This window comes from Candoia aspera, chromosome 1 (genome assembly GCF_035149785.1).
Source record: "Candoia aspera isolate rCanAsp1 chromosome 1, rCanAsp1.hap2, whole genome shotgun sequence".
Lineage (NCBI taxonomy): Eukaryota > Metazoa > Chordata > Lepidosauria > Squamata > Boidae > Candoia > Candoia aspera.
The window spans coordinates 157637057-157654059 of NC_086153.1; the positions used below are offsets into that span (position 1 = coordinate 157637057).

The 17003-nt window shown below is 42.3% G+C and overlaps 1 protein-coding gene across 1 annotated transcript; it reads left to right on the top strand.

Moving 5' to 3' along the window:
* Positions 1-348: 348 nt before the first annotated feature.
* On the top strand, positions 349-8430 carry CNRIP1 (cannabinoid receptor interacting protein 1). The gene is made up of 3 exons (XM_063316543.1): positions 349-884; positions 2360-2504; positions 6861-8430. The coding sequence occupies exons 1-3, from the start codon at positions 706-708 to the stop codon at positions 7023-7025; spliced, it is 489 nt and encodes a 162-aa protein (XP_063172613.1). The 5' UTR covers positions 349-705; the 3' UTR covers positions 7026-8430.
* Positions 8431-17003: the final 8573 nt, after the last annotated feature.

Below are 17003 nucleotides of genomic sequence, written 5' to 3' on the forward strand. Positions count from 1 at the left end.
TAGACTAAGAAATATATCATAGGAGGAGACCAGATGGGAACCACAGGCACAGACACTCCCAGTGTACCTGCAGGGCCCCAAATTGAAAAAGGCTGGTGGTGATGGAAGACATATCAGCTTATCGTAGTTTACCCTTCCAGAGGGCCAGAAGGTGAAGGCACAGCAAGCCCAACCCTGCTTCCCCATCAGCTAGCAATGGGGGAGGAGGCGGTACCCGCGTCCTCGAGAAGTAACGGCGGCCTCTTTTTTTAATCATTTGCATCGGGCCTCTGCTGGGCCAGCCCAGTGCAGTGCAAAGGATTTAGGCGAGCAGAGGGCGCCCATGCTCGCTCCTCCGAGGCAGGGGATACCACCATTCAACCTCGCCAGGCAGCTGAAGCTCTTTCTTCCACCGAGTCGCTTCGAATCAACGCTCCCCGCCCGCGGGCGCGCCTTCTTTCCAGCCGATCTTCCGCCCACCGCATCCCGCGCTCCAGCTGTTTGGGTTTGGGCCCCTCCCTCTGCCACCCCGTGGATTGGGCGAGCGCAGGAAGCAGGCCGAACCGGATTCGCTTTCGCGGCTAGAAAACCGGGCAGGCACAGATGGGCCCGCTTTGCTCGATTCCGGATTGGAGCGGGTACTTAACGGGCCGCGATCGTCATCTCGCGGGGGGCTGAGCGCGGTCCCTCCTCTTTCTTATTTCCTCCATCCTCGCCGCGAGCACCATGGCCGAGGTGCCCCCCGTGGTCCGGATCAAGGTCTCCCTCAAGATCCAGCCAAACGACGGCCCCGTCTATTTCAAAGTGGACGGCCAGAGGTTCGGCCAGAATCGCACCATCAAATTGCTGACGGGGGCCAAATACAAGGTCGAGGTGGCCCTGAAGCCGGGGACCATCCACGCCACGTAAGTGCGCATCCCTCGCCTTCCCCGCGAGCAGCTGCTTTTGCTCGCGGCCCGCCCTCCCTTATTTGTAGAGCGCCGAGATTTGTTCCTGGCGAACGGACAGGCAGGCGCTTCCATTTTCCCTCCGTGGGATTGTAGTTTCTCTTTGATGGTTCCCTAGAATGCCTGCCAAGATCTCGCTCCGTTCTTCCCCCCTTCACAAATCAGTCCTGCAGGCGGCCGTAGCCGTAGTGCGGGAGACAAACACACCCACGCGGACTTTCGGGTAGCGATAAACCTCGGGAGAAACGCCCTAGTCGCGTCCCGCTATGTGAAACCGCAAGATAGGCGAGGGGAAGGCAAATGGGACCGAGGCCTGGCCTGCATGATTTTTAGGGCTTATCCAAGGGCAGGGACGAGAAAATCGAGACGGATTTAAGAAACGCCGAGCAGAACGGTGGCAATCAGGAATGAATGTAGAGAAGCCGGCTAGCCGGCGAATGCTTATTCTTGTTACGTAACGGCTCACACACAGCCTCTCCTCTGTTGTGAGTGACTTAAGGTAGGGCACATAACCAGGTTTCAACCGTGGCCAACTTCTATTATTTAAAGAAAGAGGTGGTGGCCCTGTAGCATCCTTTCAGCCTCTTGGGATCAACATGTTTATGGCTTATACTAAAAGGATAGAGTATATCTCATTTTGGGAAATGGTAGGTGTTCAGGCAACTTCCATCTTCAAATTGAATTGCTGAATTGATTTGATGCATTGGACCAAATTGGGTGCCTTTAATCTATAATTTAGCAGTTTGGTTGACTGTTGTGCACATGCTTGCTCTTTATTGAACCTTTATGTTGCAGCTGGTGATTCACATCCCACTCATAATTAAGCTATGTAAGAGTTTGGCTGTATCTTGCATTTCTCTCTCTTCTGAGCTATCAACATCCAGGATTTCTAAGTCCTCACAATTTTCTTTGGGCATGCTATCCTTATTTCACTTGACTTAATTTAGATTAATGTTATTTAAATGGTGATGAAATCAACATCATGGATATTAGTCAAAAGAGACAAAAAGAATTTTTAAAGCATTATTTTTCCTTCCTGTCCCCCATTTCCATGAGAGCTATACAACCTTTTCCCCCCCGTTCCCTCCTCTTTATTACACCTTTAAGGACAGAGTATGTAAGAGGTTAGCCACCATCACAATTTAATTATCTGCCATCAAGTCACTGTTGATTCCTAGCGACCACATAGATAGATTTTCTCCATGGTGATCTATCCCTAACCTGGTCTTCCAATGGTGGAAGATGCTGGAGACAGTTGATCACTTTAGTGAAAATAGCAAAGGCATCAATTCATACTGCATGGGAGAAGGCAGTGGATAGAACTCATCATCACAGTACGGATTTTTTTTTTAAAAAATTCTCATCTCGCATCCATACTATCAAGGGGATCGTTAAGTGCTAACAGATATTAAGACTCCTAAATTCTGTTTCAGGACAATGGGTATAGGAGGGGTAACTGTGCTCCTTGAAGAGACAGCGAGAGAACCTCAGCTTGTTACTTACACTGGCATCTATGACACAGAAGGAGTTCCTCATACCAAAAGTGGGGAGAGACAACCTATACAAGTCAACCTACAGGTAGAGTATATCTCTGAGTGGAGGAGGAGGAGGATAAAATGCCACCCAGCTGAAAATAAATGGAATGCAGTTAGCAGAAAGAAGGATAAACAGGGTAAACTGCCTGATACATGAAATAGATCTGATCAGATTTGTTTTATGATGATGAGCTGGGCTTGGACTGTGTACACCTTTTCAGATTTTTATATCTTATCTTTTTCCCTGCTTCAAAAAGAAGCAAACTAATTTGTAGTCAGCTCTTTGTTACAGAAAGGAAACCCTAACCACAATGTAGTTTGCTTCCTGACCCCAAGACTGTTCTGACTCTTACTTGCTACTTGAAAGAACTAGGCATCTTCCCAGAATGCACAACCTTTATTTATTTGAGAACAGGTGATATCCTTTCTGATTTCTTCTGGCAACGAATTTTAACATTTTAAGCATTTGTGAAGCTTGCAGCTGCAAGTATCTCACCTTTACTCTGCCAAGCCCATAATCTCAAAGTACCTCCTTCATTGGAATGTTAAAAAATTGAAACTGTGAAATGAGGTAAACTGAGGTCATTAGTTTGGAAGAGTTATGATCAGAGATGGATGCAGTCATCTCTGACCTGATAGAATCTTATAGCCGAGTTGAACTGAGCAGAGGGAAGTGCAGCATCCCATGTCTCAGTATGAAACAAAGTTGCACAATCTGAGGGACCATGGCTGCTTGCAGTCCCAAAAGGTTTAGATGTAGCCACCCATAATTTCAGACTTGTTCCTTGTCAATAGCCCCATCTATGTTTTTTTTTCCTGGTCCAATCTACTTTTTGGAATGTGTGATAGCACTCAACTTGGAAAAAATTGTTCATCATTGTTTTACAATATTCTAGCTCTTTAAAATTTTGGTACTTTAAGAGTAGAGGTTGTTACATGTTAAGTTACATCCCTATTTTATACCTTTTTTTCTGCCAAGGATTGTTTTATCAGATGAATTGCAAGATTCAGATCCTCCTGATGAAACTGTCCTCTTAAGGAAGTTTCTACAATTTTCTAAATAACTTTTGGCATCCCCATCATGGTGTTGATAAGCAGTAATGCTCCTGCAAATATCTCCCAGCATGTCGTCTTCTTCATCTGACATTTTATTCATTTCAAATCCTTTTAATTAAAAACTGCTGGGGAAATGGACTTACATAGCAAAGCATGAGCCCCTAGTATCCTCTATTCTCAAGAATGCCTCTGGGCCCTACATAGGCTTGATAGGCATTCTTAGTAGACAGAAGTGAGAGGGGCTGCAGGGCTGTGTTTGGGAGAATGCTGGCCAGCTCAGAAAGAAAAAAGGGAAGCTAGGGTGGTAGACAGCAAAGTCCATGGCAAGAAATGGAGACATGGAATATCCTCTCCCAACTTACCTGCCTGGTAAATTGATGTTCTCTGCCTATTTTATTATTTGTCAGAGTGCCTGTAAGATGTTCAACTATGTTGAACATCTCAAATTAGTTAGTAACCCAATTTCTTGTATTCTCTCATCACATCAGCTTCAAAGTTGTATTTGTTATATTATTTATGATGAGTGGGCAGCCTGTGGCTCCAGAGTCATATGTACCCCTGGACCTCCTTTTTGCTCCTGCTTTTGAAATCTTTGACAATGATTGCTGAGAACTGAAGGCTCAGTTGCTCACCATTTTGAGTTCACAAATACATGAAAACTGTAGTCTTAAAATAAGCAGTTAAAAAAGCAAAGAACCACCCTACAGCTCTAGTTTGACCCACACATATGATGTGACCTCCCTCCTCATTTTGAAACCCTCAGTCCTCTAAAAAAATATTAAATGTGTCTCTTGGTCATCAGAAGGTTGCCTTCCCCAATTTATCAACTTTAAGGAGTAACCTTAAATCTCTCGATGAAGCAGTGATGAAGTCCCTCAAAATTGTCTTTGTAAACATGCAGTGGTTATGACTGCAGTCTTTGACAGGAGTGAATGTCTTTATAATTTCACATTGTTTCTTTCCATTAAACGCTGTATCTATATTAACTCTTTACATAATATATAAACGTTGCATCATTAAAATGAGCCCTGATTCAGAATTAGGCTTTGTTTTTCCAGTCTGGGTACAAGTGGTGATATTAGGCCCTATTTCCAGTCCAACTCCTCTAATATCCACTAGCCTTATAATATATGGCTGATTGCCAGGCATCTTGCACAAGGAAAATGAAATATACACACACACATATATATATACCTGTGTGTGTGTATAATTCATTTGTTCCTGGGAACAACATTAGAGCTCTCTGTCCAGAAGAGTGCAGTGCTAGGAACAGCTAAGATACTGCGCAGAACCCTCAAACTCCCAGGCCTCTGGTAGAGGACCCGAGGCTGAGGAAGACACATACCACCCATAGGGGTGAGAAGGGAATTTTTTTGTGTAAAACTTTTCAGATCCAAACCATTTCAAATTCAAAACATTCCATTTAAAGTTTCAAGAATGCTTCTGAGCTATCTACTTTCAAGGAAACTTTCAAAAGTTCAAACAACCATTGCTAGAGATCAGTGTGTTTCACATAGTCTGATGCTTAGCAATTACATAATATCTCCCCGTGGATGGAGATGGGAGAGCCCATTAAAATAGCTTTGGTGGTACAAGGACATCCTTTTCCCACTAAGCTTAAATGGCCAACAGGAGGAGCCGTGTCATGCCATCTGCTAAAATCCACCTGTGGTTTGGATCTTTCTATTCTTTATGACACACACTTGAAAGCTATGGCTCTGCAAATGGAAAGCATACCTAATGTTTTATGGTATCCTAGGGTTGCATTCTCAAGAGCATGAGGGCCCAGGATAATGGTGGAGATTGATCCAGGGTAGAAGCTACATCTGATTTGGTCAAATTAAAATTCAAACTTAAAAGAATATACATGAAGTACAGTTGATAGGGTTATTCTGTGCATACTTAAGCACTTTTCCCTTTGACCTATGGGTCCTTTTGGTGCCACATCATAGATTTTGGGGCCAGATGTATGTTGTGTCCCTTTGCCCTTTATAAACTAATATCAAGCAAACATTAGTATCTGATAGATGAGACACAGAAGCTTCTGATTCTGAGTAGACTCAACAGTCGTTGTGGAAAGGAATTTCATAATAAATCACTTCACTGGAAAATTTGAAATACATACAGATGAGCAAAGGTCAGTCCATGAGCACCGGGCTGAAACTCTGGCAAAGATTAGCTGTCATCAGTAACATGACCAAATGCCTTTTGCAGTATTTCTTTTAATTGGGTTCTTTTCAAAATCTCTGGCTACCAATGCAAATTGAACCATTATGCTGTGTGGCAGAAGTGAAAGCAGAGCAGCCTTCTGTCTCAGCAGAGGGATAGATGCAACCTGCTACCCACCACAGCCTGTCCTCCCTCTTTTGTCCATGCACCATTGGAGTTCTCACCTTTTCTCCATCTTTGCACATTTCTTGCTGTATTTCCCTTTGCTGCATCTCCCTCTCTCCTCTCCTCTCCTCACTAGGTTTCCCAACTCGTCTGAACTTTCCCCACACTTCCCTTCACTGCTCCTTTTTCATTATGTACCACTCATGCTGTTTCTCTCTTCTTTCTACTTTCCCTGCATTCCTCCTATCCAATCCTATTTCCTCCCTCCCTCCCTCTTCTGTCTTCATGCTCACTTCCCCCTTTCATCGTCCCTCCCAGTTTATGACCATATCATTTATTTCATTGCCATTGGGGGACTTACTTCAGATCTACATTAGCAGAACTGAGATCCCCATCTTAGATATATGTCTGAAGAAAGACATTTCTGGCAGATTTCAGTTTCTTCCCCTATCTATAGTAGTGCATATACTTATGCTCACAGGCAATAATTTTATTCTGATTGTAAAGAAATCTTTAAGGCCTCATGTTTGTATATCTGCTTTATGGGGTTAATAGAACCATCCCTCACTCCAGATTTTTGGGAAGAGGAGAGGAACATGCCTGATATAAAAAGAAAGGAATTGGCAAAGAGCACTTCCTTCCTAATGTCCTTTCAATGGAAATGCTGCTCTGAATCAAACTTCTGCTGATGGAAAGGTTCTTGCAGCAATGGACAATAAATCTAGATCCAAACTATAATGTTCAGTGGAGGTTGTTCTACCATCCAAAACAGGTAGCTAGGCAGCAAACCTCCCTGAACTCTTTGCCTCTTAGCAGATGTGAGCGGATTGCACTGATACATGTCTCCCTAACTTGAGAGAGAGGGTTTTGCTCCAAAAAAGCTTTGTTTCTTGCTGCATAATATGCTGTAGGTTTTGGGGCTTCTCATATGGGTTGATTGGTCAGGTCAATATATAAACAAGAAACACTGCTCTAGTGAAACAATCAGACGGGCTTGCTTTCTCTTCAGGTCACTGACATTGGCACTTTTGAAACAGTCTGGCAAGTCAAATTCTACAACTATCACAAGCGAGACCACTGCCAATGGGGAAACAGCTTTGGCTGCATCGAGTATGAGTGCAAACCCAACGAAACACGGAGCCTCATGTGGATCAATAAAGAGACCTTCTTCTGAAGTGAGGCAGCTGTGCCTGGACAATCTCTTGGTAAAATAACTGATTTTCAAACCAGTGCAAAGCCTTACGGAGGCCCTCAGTATAGATGTTTTTGTTGAACAAGCCGGATTCCTTCCCCTCCCCCACCCCGCACCCTGCAGCACATTTGTTTGCAAATAAGTTTCCTTTGAAGCTGATGAGACTTGCTTCCAAGTGAATAGGTTTGCAATGGGGGTCACAAGAAATGAGTGTTGCTGGGAGATGACTTGGCCTACTCCCTCCCTCAGTGTGAACTGCCCCCCACCTGCATTGGGGTGAATGGGCAAAAGGTGATATTGCAATATCCACTAGGCTCTAGAAGCTCCCTTTCCATTTTCCATAGACATCCTGAGATGTACTGTTGGTGACCCACCCCATATCACTGTTTTAGAATTTTATCTGCTACAAGGTAATAACCGCTTCTCTATTTTTATGTTCAGTCCTGGTGTTCGTCCATGCTAGCGAGTGTCATGAAATGCAGCTGCACTCCTGCCACTGTGCTCTGAAATTCAGTATACCTTCTTCCTTCTACTAATACTTTTCCAGGGCTGAGAAAGCCCTCCAGATGTTACTGGACTATGCCCCATAGCGCCCTTCATCCTTGGCCATGCTGGTTGGGGCTGCTGGTTTTTCTAACCCTCCAGCCTCTGGAAAACCATAGATTTTCTTCATACAGATTACAGTGCACAGTGCTAATTCCAGATGACCAGGCATCTGATAACATAATAGCAACAGTTCTGCTCAAATTATGTTGCTTAGTTTTCACAGCTGAGGAGCAGGATTGCTGAATGTTACATAATCTGAATGACTTTTCACTTATCAAACCAAAAGCAATGATGGGATTCTTGTGATCATGCAATACATCAATGGTTTTAAATTTTTTTGTGTTATATTTCTCATGACAATTGGATCAGCTACAATTAAGTATACAGTATGTAATGTTGCGTATTAAAGCCCACTGAGTTTTCAGATTACCTGTCCAGCGGTATTTTTTAAGGAAAAATGAAATAAATTTGCTGTAACATTTGAGCTCTAGCAGTTCACTTGCACCATTCTGTAACCTTTCAGGTCAAATATGATTTTACCAGGATGCTTTCCGAGTAAAAGAAAATATAAGCTGTTTGAATATAAGCTTGTGCAGGATTCTGGACTCTGGTGCTATACCCTAGATAAACCTGTTTACAAATCTGTGGCAAATGAGAAGCACATCCTTTATCTCTTATGAAGTTCAGATGAATCAAGGTTGCTTCTTTTAAAATCTACAACTGGACTAAAGGGATGTTCTGTTGATGTTTCTTTGCATATTAGTGTATTTGTGCCATTCATGAGACCAATCTGTAAAGTGATGCAGCTTTTGACCTTTGTAATAAATGAGTTGGAAACCTGTGTCTTCCTTAGTAGTTTTTTAGCATTCATGTAATAATAATGTACTTGTACCAATACAGTAAACAAAAATTTGCCATGGAAAAGTAGGCATTTGGGAGAGAGTTCTGTAACTGGTACATTTGGAAAGCCCTACTCTGACTCTTCAGTGTGAGTCAGACCCATAAGTGGAATCATAAGCAGGGCCTCCCCGTCTGACTTGAACATGAGGGCTAGATGACATTTGGGGGTTGGTCTCTTAAGTGTCTTCATGTTCACCACATAGTTTTTTTGGCAACGCATTGAAGTAATTTGCCATTGCTTGCCTCAAGATGTGTGTTGATTACTTAAATACTAAATCCTAGATCAGCTTTTCTAAACCTAATTTGCTTCAGATGTATTGGTGAATGATCCCCATAATTCAGTCAACATAATCTGTGTTGCGAGAGAGTAGTGGAAATAATCTGTGGGGTTATTCAGACATTGTATTTATTTTTAAAAAATATTATGAATTAACACTTGCATCCCTTGAATGTTATATGAAAACAAAATTGTGAGGATAATGGATGCTAATAAAGATAGGAATGAAGAAGTTGGTGGGAATCTTGGGCTGATGGGGTATTTATTGTATTCCATGAGCTTTGCAAAAAAATTGAAATATTGTGCCTGTTGGTGGATTTACTGTGCTGGGTCCTCATTCAGAACTTCACTTTCTATGATTTCATAAAGTCTACTGGATTAATGACTTCATTGTGAAGCACATCCACTGCTTTTATAGTAATTTTGGCTTCTGGGTGTGTTCAGTCAAGGCAGTGAGGACCTGAAGAACTTTTTTGCATAGTTGCTTTACAACATGACACGGAACTAAAATAAACATTCTGTTCCGAGTTTGTACCATGTGTTAGAGCTGTGCAGGACTCCCAATTCAGTCTGGAAGAGGTGCTTTGGAATGTGCAGGAGCACAAATTTGGCACCTGACTGCTACTCTTTAAAGCAGCTGCTATAGGGAATGGGCTATGGGAAGAGATTGCATAAGCTGTGTATTGCCAGTTTGGTGTAGTGGTTAAGGCACCAGGCTAGAAACTGGGAGGCCATGAGTTCCAGTCCCACCTTAGGCACAGAGCCAGCTGGGTGGCCTTGGGCCAGTCCCTCCCGCTCAGCCCTAGGAGGAAGCCACTCCTAAAGTCTTGCCAAGAGAACTGCAGGGACCAGCCCAGGCAGTTGCCAGGAGTCAACACGGATGCAAAGGCACAAATATGTATGTGTGTAGAGAGAGAGCGAGAGAGCAGAGTACTGCAGAATTTCTTGGCATTGGGAGAGTCCTCCATCCTAATGTGGAATCCCCTGTGAGATGAGTCCACTGGTATCAGTTTGGGGAAAATGTTTTAGAAACCGAACTATGAAAATATGCCTGGATTACCATCCTGTAGACATGGTATGCTTACTGTCGCATCATTTTCCCATCCCCTTCCCCAGTCATGGCTGTTAGGCCATTTTATTTGCAGACATGCACCTTAGATCCCAACTATGAAGAAAATAATTGCAAAAGACTAATTGGGGTCATGCTAAAATAATCCTAGTAGAAATCTGGGGGCCCAGCCTGATCCTGAACATTATTATAGCTGAGAAATTGGGAGATCCATCCGATGTTTTAATCAGCACAGGAGAGTTATCATGGGCTTTTAACAATAGCCAGATTTTGGAGAAGCGCTCTCAAAGAATGTCATGCTTTACCTCCCCTTAAGTTCATCCATTATCTGTTTATGGTTACCACGCCTGGGCTGTAAACCTCAGATAACCACCAAATGGAAAGGGAAAAACAGATCTTTGCAGCCCGGATGTAGTAGCCATTTTATTTAATGGTCTAGCATGATCAAGTGCAACGGTGGCTGTTTTGCACTTTTACTTCATTGTCTGCAGAAAATCCGCCTTGCTGCTGGTTCTTCTTCTTTCCTTCTGCCTTTCCCAGGATTAGAGCCTTTTCAAGGGAGCTAGGCCTTTGCACAGTATGTAATTGAGCCTGGTCATTTGTGCCTTGAGTGAGAACTCTGGGTTGATTTGTTTGATTATCGATTTGTTTGTTTTCTTGTCTATTTGTGGTACTCTCAGAAGTCTTCTCCAACTCCAAAGTTAAAACATGTCAATACTCTATCCTGCTTCTTCAAAGTCCAGCTTTCACTTTTAAAGAGTGTCATAGGGAAACTGTTGCCTGCAGAAATCTGAACTTTATAGGTATAGACACAGCCTGGCATCTGAATAACTTTTCCAAGGCCTTCATTGCTACTCTCTGGCATGCTGGTTATGGTGTATTTCTTGACTGCTGGTTCCTTTACTGTTGTTAGTTGATCCTAAAAGGCAAAAGCTGTCCACCACTTCAATATCTTTGCTGTGAATTCTAAGGCTGATTGCCATACCTCTTGTGATTAGTTGGTATTTAACTGTAGTCCCATTTTTTCACTGTGCTCCTTGAGTTTTATTACAAGAGCTTAAAGATCATTTGCATTTTCAGCCATCAGAGTAGTGTCATCAGCATAATGAACATTGTGGATGTTTCTTCCTCCAGTTTTAAAACCATGCTCATCATCTTCCAATCCAGCTTCCCTTAATATATATTCAGCACATAGGTTGAATAAGTAAGGGGAGAGTATACACCCTTGCCTCACTCCTTTGCCAACCTGGACCCAGTCTATTTCACCATGTTCTGTCTATACTGTGGCTTCCTGACATGCATATAAATTTCACATGAGAACAATGAAATGTTGTGGGATTCTTATTTTTCTGAGCACATTCCACATCTTGACACCATCAACACAATTGAAGACCTTTCTATAATCAGTGAAGCAGATGCTGACTGACTTCTGACATCTCAATTCGCTGATGCCCAAGATGTCAGTTGGTAGTTGTTTCATTTCATCTTTCTGTAATGGTTGCCTATTCTAAAACACTATCAGACTCATGAGCAGGAATTGAAAGATATCCGATCTATTAAAGAATAGTATGCAGGATCACAGAGAAAGCTGAGAATGATTAAAGCGTGCCAAATTCAAACCGAAAAAGCCTTGGTGCAAATGAAACCCCTCCCCCATAGAATCTTCTCAAGTTCACAATCCCAGGTGCTCCTAACGGCTTCTGATGGTCTGCGGGAAAAGGCCTTGAACAGATAACATACTTCCAAACACATTCCATTGTACTGATTCCATTTACAGAGCTTGGCACAAGGTCTCACAGCAGCTCCCTCCCAAACAGAAACGCACGTCAGCGCCATGGCATGTGAAATGTTACAATGTATAAACTACATTGAATCAGTGAACATGACACTTTCACTGTGTTGAGCTTTCTTGTGTTCATACTTCTAATGTTCCATGGTTCTAATGTATTCTGTCTTTGCAGTTTTGGATTTTCTTCTCTTGTATGGCAACATACAGTTTGAGCCAGTTTGGTGTAGTGGTTATGGCATCAGGCTAGAAACTGGGAGGCCGTGAGTCCTAGTCAAGCCTTGGGCACAAAGCCATCTGGGTAACCTTGGGCCAGTCACGCTCTCTCAGCCCTAGGAAGGAGGCAATGGCAAACCACTTCTGAAAAACTTTGCCAAGAAAACTGCAGGGAGTTGTCCAGGCAGTCTTCAAGAATTGGACACAATTGAACGGATTAAAAAAATGGCAACATCAGCAACTAGACATCCTGAGGCTTTAATGTAACCATGTCATAACACCATTAGTATTCCAAAAGATCCTCAGCTGCTCCTCAGGAGCAGGTTGAGTGCCACCCAACCTGAGAGGCCTATTGTCCAGTACTATAACATCAATTATGTTATATTTTCTAACCGTGTGGTTTTCTTGGTAAAATATGGGAGTGTCTTCTGAGTAGGAAGAAATGATGCCTTTACCATTGCCAATAAAGTGATCTTCTGCCTCCAGCATCTTCCTATATTGCTGCTACTTGCTTGCTTAACTGGGCAGAGTCAATTTTCACCCAACTTCTCTACCAGCACACACATGTGCGTGCGCACACACATTTTTTCATACTTTCATCTCTTCACATCAACTCAGCCTTCCCCACTTATCGACAGACACAACAATCCTTTTCCTGCAGGGATTGTTGAAAAAGTTAAGCTTAAAGCCTGCTTCTCCCATATTAGCATTGGAGAAGCTACCCATGGAGGATAATTGTGCTTTTACCTGCAGAGATTGCTGGCTTAGGGAGGTTACACGGGGAGATTGGGATTTCCTGGGGCTATCAGGATTTCAGTAGCCTGGTCCTAAAATACTTGAGGCAGCCCATTCACTCAGATCACCTTATCTGAACTTTCCAGGAAAAGGATACTCCAGAAAAGAGATTTATGTAATTCTCCTGGCAGCAGCACAGAAGCGATTTGCTATTAAATTCTTCTGGAGGTTTTTTTTTTTAGCTTCCCAAGCTAGTTTATAATTCGAGGGTTCCCTGGGTGTCTCCCATCCAAGTACTAACCAGATCTGACCCAGGTTAGTTTTTTCAAAATCAGCCTTGGTCCCAAAAGCAATATTGGTATCTACAATTATATACAGCATATGCCAAAAGTCAGGTCCCATAGTCAGGCCCAATAGACAATCATTTATATAAATTACATTAAATGTTCAAATTGCTTGCTGTTTTCTTCTAAATGCTTTCTTACCCAGTTGATGCATGACCTTTGGACATTCCTAAGTACAGTGACATTTTTTCTGGGAAAAAAACCCCCACAATAAAACATTTTGTGATTGGCCTGGGGAGCCTGCCTTTGGCATACTGTATCTGTGAATGAACGTGGGCTTATAGAACAAATAATAATATACAATGTGAAGATACAGTATACTGGGTACTTTACCTGTTGTCGACATTGAGTATCTAGGAGTTAGAGATACGTAGTAATAAGCAGTGTTGGAAAGCAATGTATCTTAAAAGTGAGAGAACTTCTGTGCTGGGCTGAGGTAATCAGTGGCTTGACTTCAATCTGCTACTGAAACTCCAGAGTGCACTGTGCCTCTTGCCCCACGCCTTTCTATACTCAGATGGCCACTGCCTTCCTCACTCTCAACAGATAGCACCAAATGATTGATGATATAGTACTGGACAATGGACCCCTCAGGTTGGACGGCGCTCAACCTGCTACTGAGGAAGAACTGAGGGTCTTTTGGAATGCGGCTAATTTATGAACAAGGTTGCTCCAATTGAGGGGGAATGGTAGTTATTTCATGCCCTCCTGGGATGTAATTGTATGTGGGAATGACCTTGGGAGACAGGAGGAAGAGCCACAGCCTAGACAATGGTCTGATAAAAGAAATTTGAGTCCGAAGGAGGGATGGGGGTGGAGAAAGTCTCTCAGAATGGACCCTTCTTAGTTTTGGGGAGAATAAAAATGAGGGACAGAAAGGGTACTTTCAGACTTGCAAGATTCTGTTAATGACACCTTACAATAAAGGTAGAGCTAGTATTCACTGTCATGCTTCTTGTCTGGACTACCTTAACATGGGACCTCCGTTCCTTCCTGGATCCTCAGCTTTGCTGGCTGGGGTTGCCCATATGCTGTTTGTAGCGTGCTCTGCAGACTATGTGGGGTTTGTGGTCAAGAGAGTTGTCTTTTGTTTTCAGCCGCCAGAGAATGTGGCTTCCTCCACAAGGCAGGAAGAAAGCCCCACCAACTAGAAGAGGTGATGTTACATCTTTTCCTGTCTGCTTCATCTTTGGCAGCCAAAGACAACCCAGATCACAAATTTCGAGGAAAAAAAATCAGCCAAGGGTCATCCCCAATTAAATGAGCTTTTTAAATTTTATCAAACTATTTTTTTTAAACAAGGGACTCGGATAATCCCCCCAAATTTAACAAGGGGCTCATATGAACCCTCCCCAGCTCCCTCAATGTTGAATGGCAATGTCCTTAATCAGGGAAGCAAAGTTGTCCACAGGATCAACGACCTTCATCAAAACAGTGAAAGCATCACTGCACTGTTACAATGCAAGCTCCATCCCTTTTCTTCATACCTGCAACACTCCTAGTCCCTGGAGTGGACTAGGGTCCTTTGTTTGCTGAAGTTCATGATTTGTCAAGAAGGTGAAGGAAAAGAGAAAAGGATTAGCAGCCAAAGCTTCTGCAGTCATTCATTAGACTGCAAGATTCCAGTGCAGCAAAAGTACTTCAAGAAGACTTTAACATTAAGGATATTGACCTGGCTTGCTTATTATGCTACATGAAAGTTTGTTTAACCATGGCTTATTGATTTGGGTAGGTTTGCACAACATGCTATGCCAAAACCAAACAAATGAAGCGATGGCTTTGGGTATACTGTTGTTGCACTGATTGCAAATAGGAAGATTTAGTTGCTAAACCGTAAGATAAAATAATCATTTAAGCAAAAACTCCAAAGTGCTTATAAGTGAAAGGACAATTCAGTGAAAGGAATGCACCTTATTTCAAAGTAAGTAGGGTTATAAACTAATACCAAACCAGTAAGGTGGGGGGGGGGCCCTCTAGCTAACATCTCCAGAAGAGGGAGCATTTCTGCTACAAAGATATATTTAGTTTTTTGCAATTTCCAGGCTACTTTAAAATATCATACAAATCATACTCATTTGACAATGTAATCTTTTGAGTGGCAAGTGGAAACTTAATTTTTGAGGTCCTCTATAAAGAGTGGATGGAAGACTCTTTTTTCCCCCCCAATTTATGGTAGCATGTCTGGAGGTTTTGTCAACCAAATCTTATCAAACTACATTTCAAGTGAAAGGTTTTCCGCGTACTTCCATTGATCAGCAATTATTGCCTTTCTTGTTGGACCTTTGAAAGCAAGTAACAGAAGGCCTTCAAAAGATACAAATGAAATGGTTACAACAATGTAGAACTGGTAGTTGTTTGAATTCAAAGTACAGGTACTAATTGAAAATGAGCTAACATCTTTGGTTGTGATTCTCCAGCACTTTTAAACTGGCAAAGAAACTTTCTTCCTGTAATTGCCAGGATCGCCACAAATAAAATTCAATTTTAAATAAAGCACTTAACACATGGTTGTAAATGCAAGCTCAGCTTGACTTGCAGTTGCCAATCCCACCATCTGCTTAATGAGAAGCCTAATCAGCTTCTTTGGTAGAAATGTCCATGGCAGCTGCTCTGAGAAGTCCCTATGGGGGCGAACCATCTCTTTCTGTATGACTCAGAACTCAGTGATTCATAGCCAAGGGAGAATAAAGCTTCCAATGTTCTAATCATCTATTAATGAGTCTTTCACACTCCCTTTGGTCTACTTTCTATTACATACACCTCTTGATAGTTTTAGTTAACTCTCAGCAAGGTGACTGGGAATTATACAACTGGGGCAGCTGCACATCTGAGATTTCAAGCAATAGAAATGACATAATAACCAAGTAAACATATTTTGCATGAGATACACCAGAAAACTACTTCCCCTCCTTGTTTATATATTGAAAAATGGGACACATGGATTGGATTCTGCAATATTCTGCACTTGATGGTTTTAGCATTGCATTAGGAAAATGCAACAGGTAGGAAAAGGTGAGAACAACCATGTGGCATTCAGTCTGGCAGCACTGCCACTGTAATCTTTTTTTCTTATTGGTAAAATGGATAGGACTGTGTGGTTGCACTCAGCCAAAGAATAAGCTTGAAAAGAAATTTTGAATTAACTTCTTTGGCCAGGGAGGTAAAGAAACGTATCCTTGAAGGAGGCACTCAAATATGAATGAATGTTTATTAATTACAGGAGAAGCATGAGTGGCTTACCTTTAAAACCACAAATTACAAAGGCTTAACAAAAGACAGAACACATTTACCTTTGAACATTGATACATTTACCTAAAGAACAGAGACCATCAGTTCAAGTCCCACCTTAGGCACGAAGCCAGCTGGGTGACCTTGGTCCAGTCCCTCTCTCTCAGCTGTAGAAAGGGCAAACCAATTCTGAAAACCTTGCCAAGAAAACTGCAAGGACTACTCCTGGCAGTCCCCAGGAGTCAACATTGACTCAAAGGTGTACACAGAGAGAGAAAGAGAAGATTGAAGTTTTCATATCAGCAGATGAATTTGCATTCAAATTGTCCTTGAAAGGTAGATATATTTAATGTTACTTATTAAACACAGCTTGTTCTTGCAGACCTCGTTGTGCCATAAACGCAGACAATTGCCCCATAGTAGTTGCATTCAAAAGCAAGCACATTTATTTATGTGTTTGTACAGAGTAACAAGTGGACAGGTCTAGTTTATTTTATTTGCCTACAAACAGAATCTGATGATGAGAGCAGTTGAATCCCTTCACCCTCAGTTTTAGACACTTCTGATATTAAAGCTGCACTGAGGGAAACGTTCATGAAACATTTCAACATGTGTTTTCCACCACTTCCGTATAATGAAGAAAGGTGTATATTTTAATGATACGTAATCTAGGTGATGACTAGAAGGCTTCAGTGAGTTTCAGCTTCCAAAATTCCTCTGCTGCCATGTAGTGATTATCCATACTTTTGAAGCCCAGAACTGGTAGCCTTGAACCACAATGGCTAGGTTTACACATCATCCTATGCTAAAATGATACAGTACCATGTTATGGATTAATGTGATGTACAAATCTAGGCTG

What these genes read in the sequence shown, in the direction of transcription:
- CNRIP1 (XM_063316543.1), top strand. Translation starts at nt 706, where the DNA reads ATGGCCGAGGTGCCCCCCGTGGTCCGGATCAAGGTCTCCCTCAAGATC. An exon ending in CCGGGGACCATCCACGCCAC is followed by an intron (nt 885 to 2,359) that starts GTAAGTGCGCAT and finishes ATTCTGTTTCAG; the next exon opens with GACAATGGGTATAGGAGGGG. An exon ending in CTATACAAGTCAACCTACAG is followed by an intron (nt 2,505 to 6,860) that starts GTAGAGTATATC and finishes CTTTCTCTTCAG; the next exon opens with GTCACTGACATTGGCACTTT.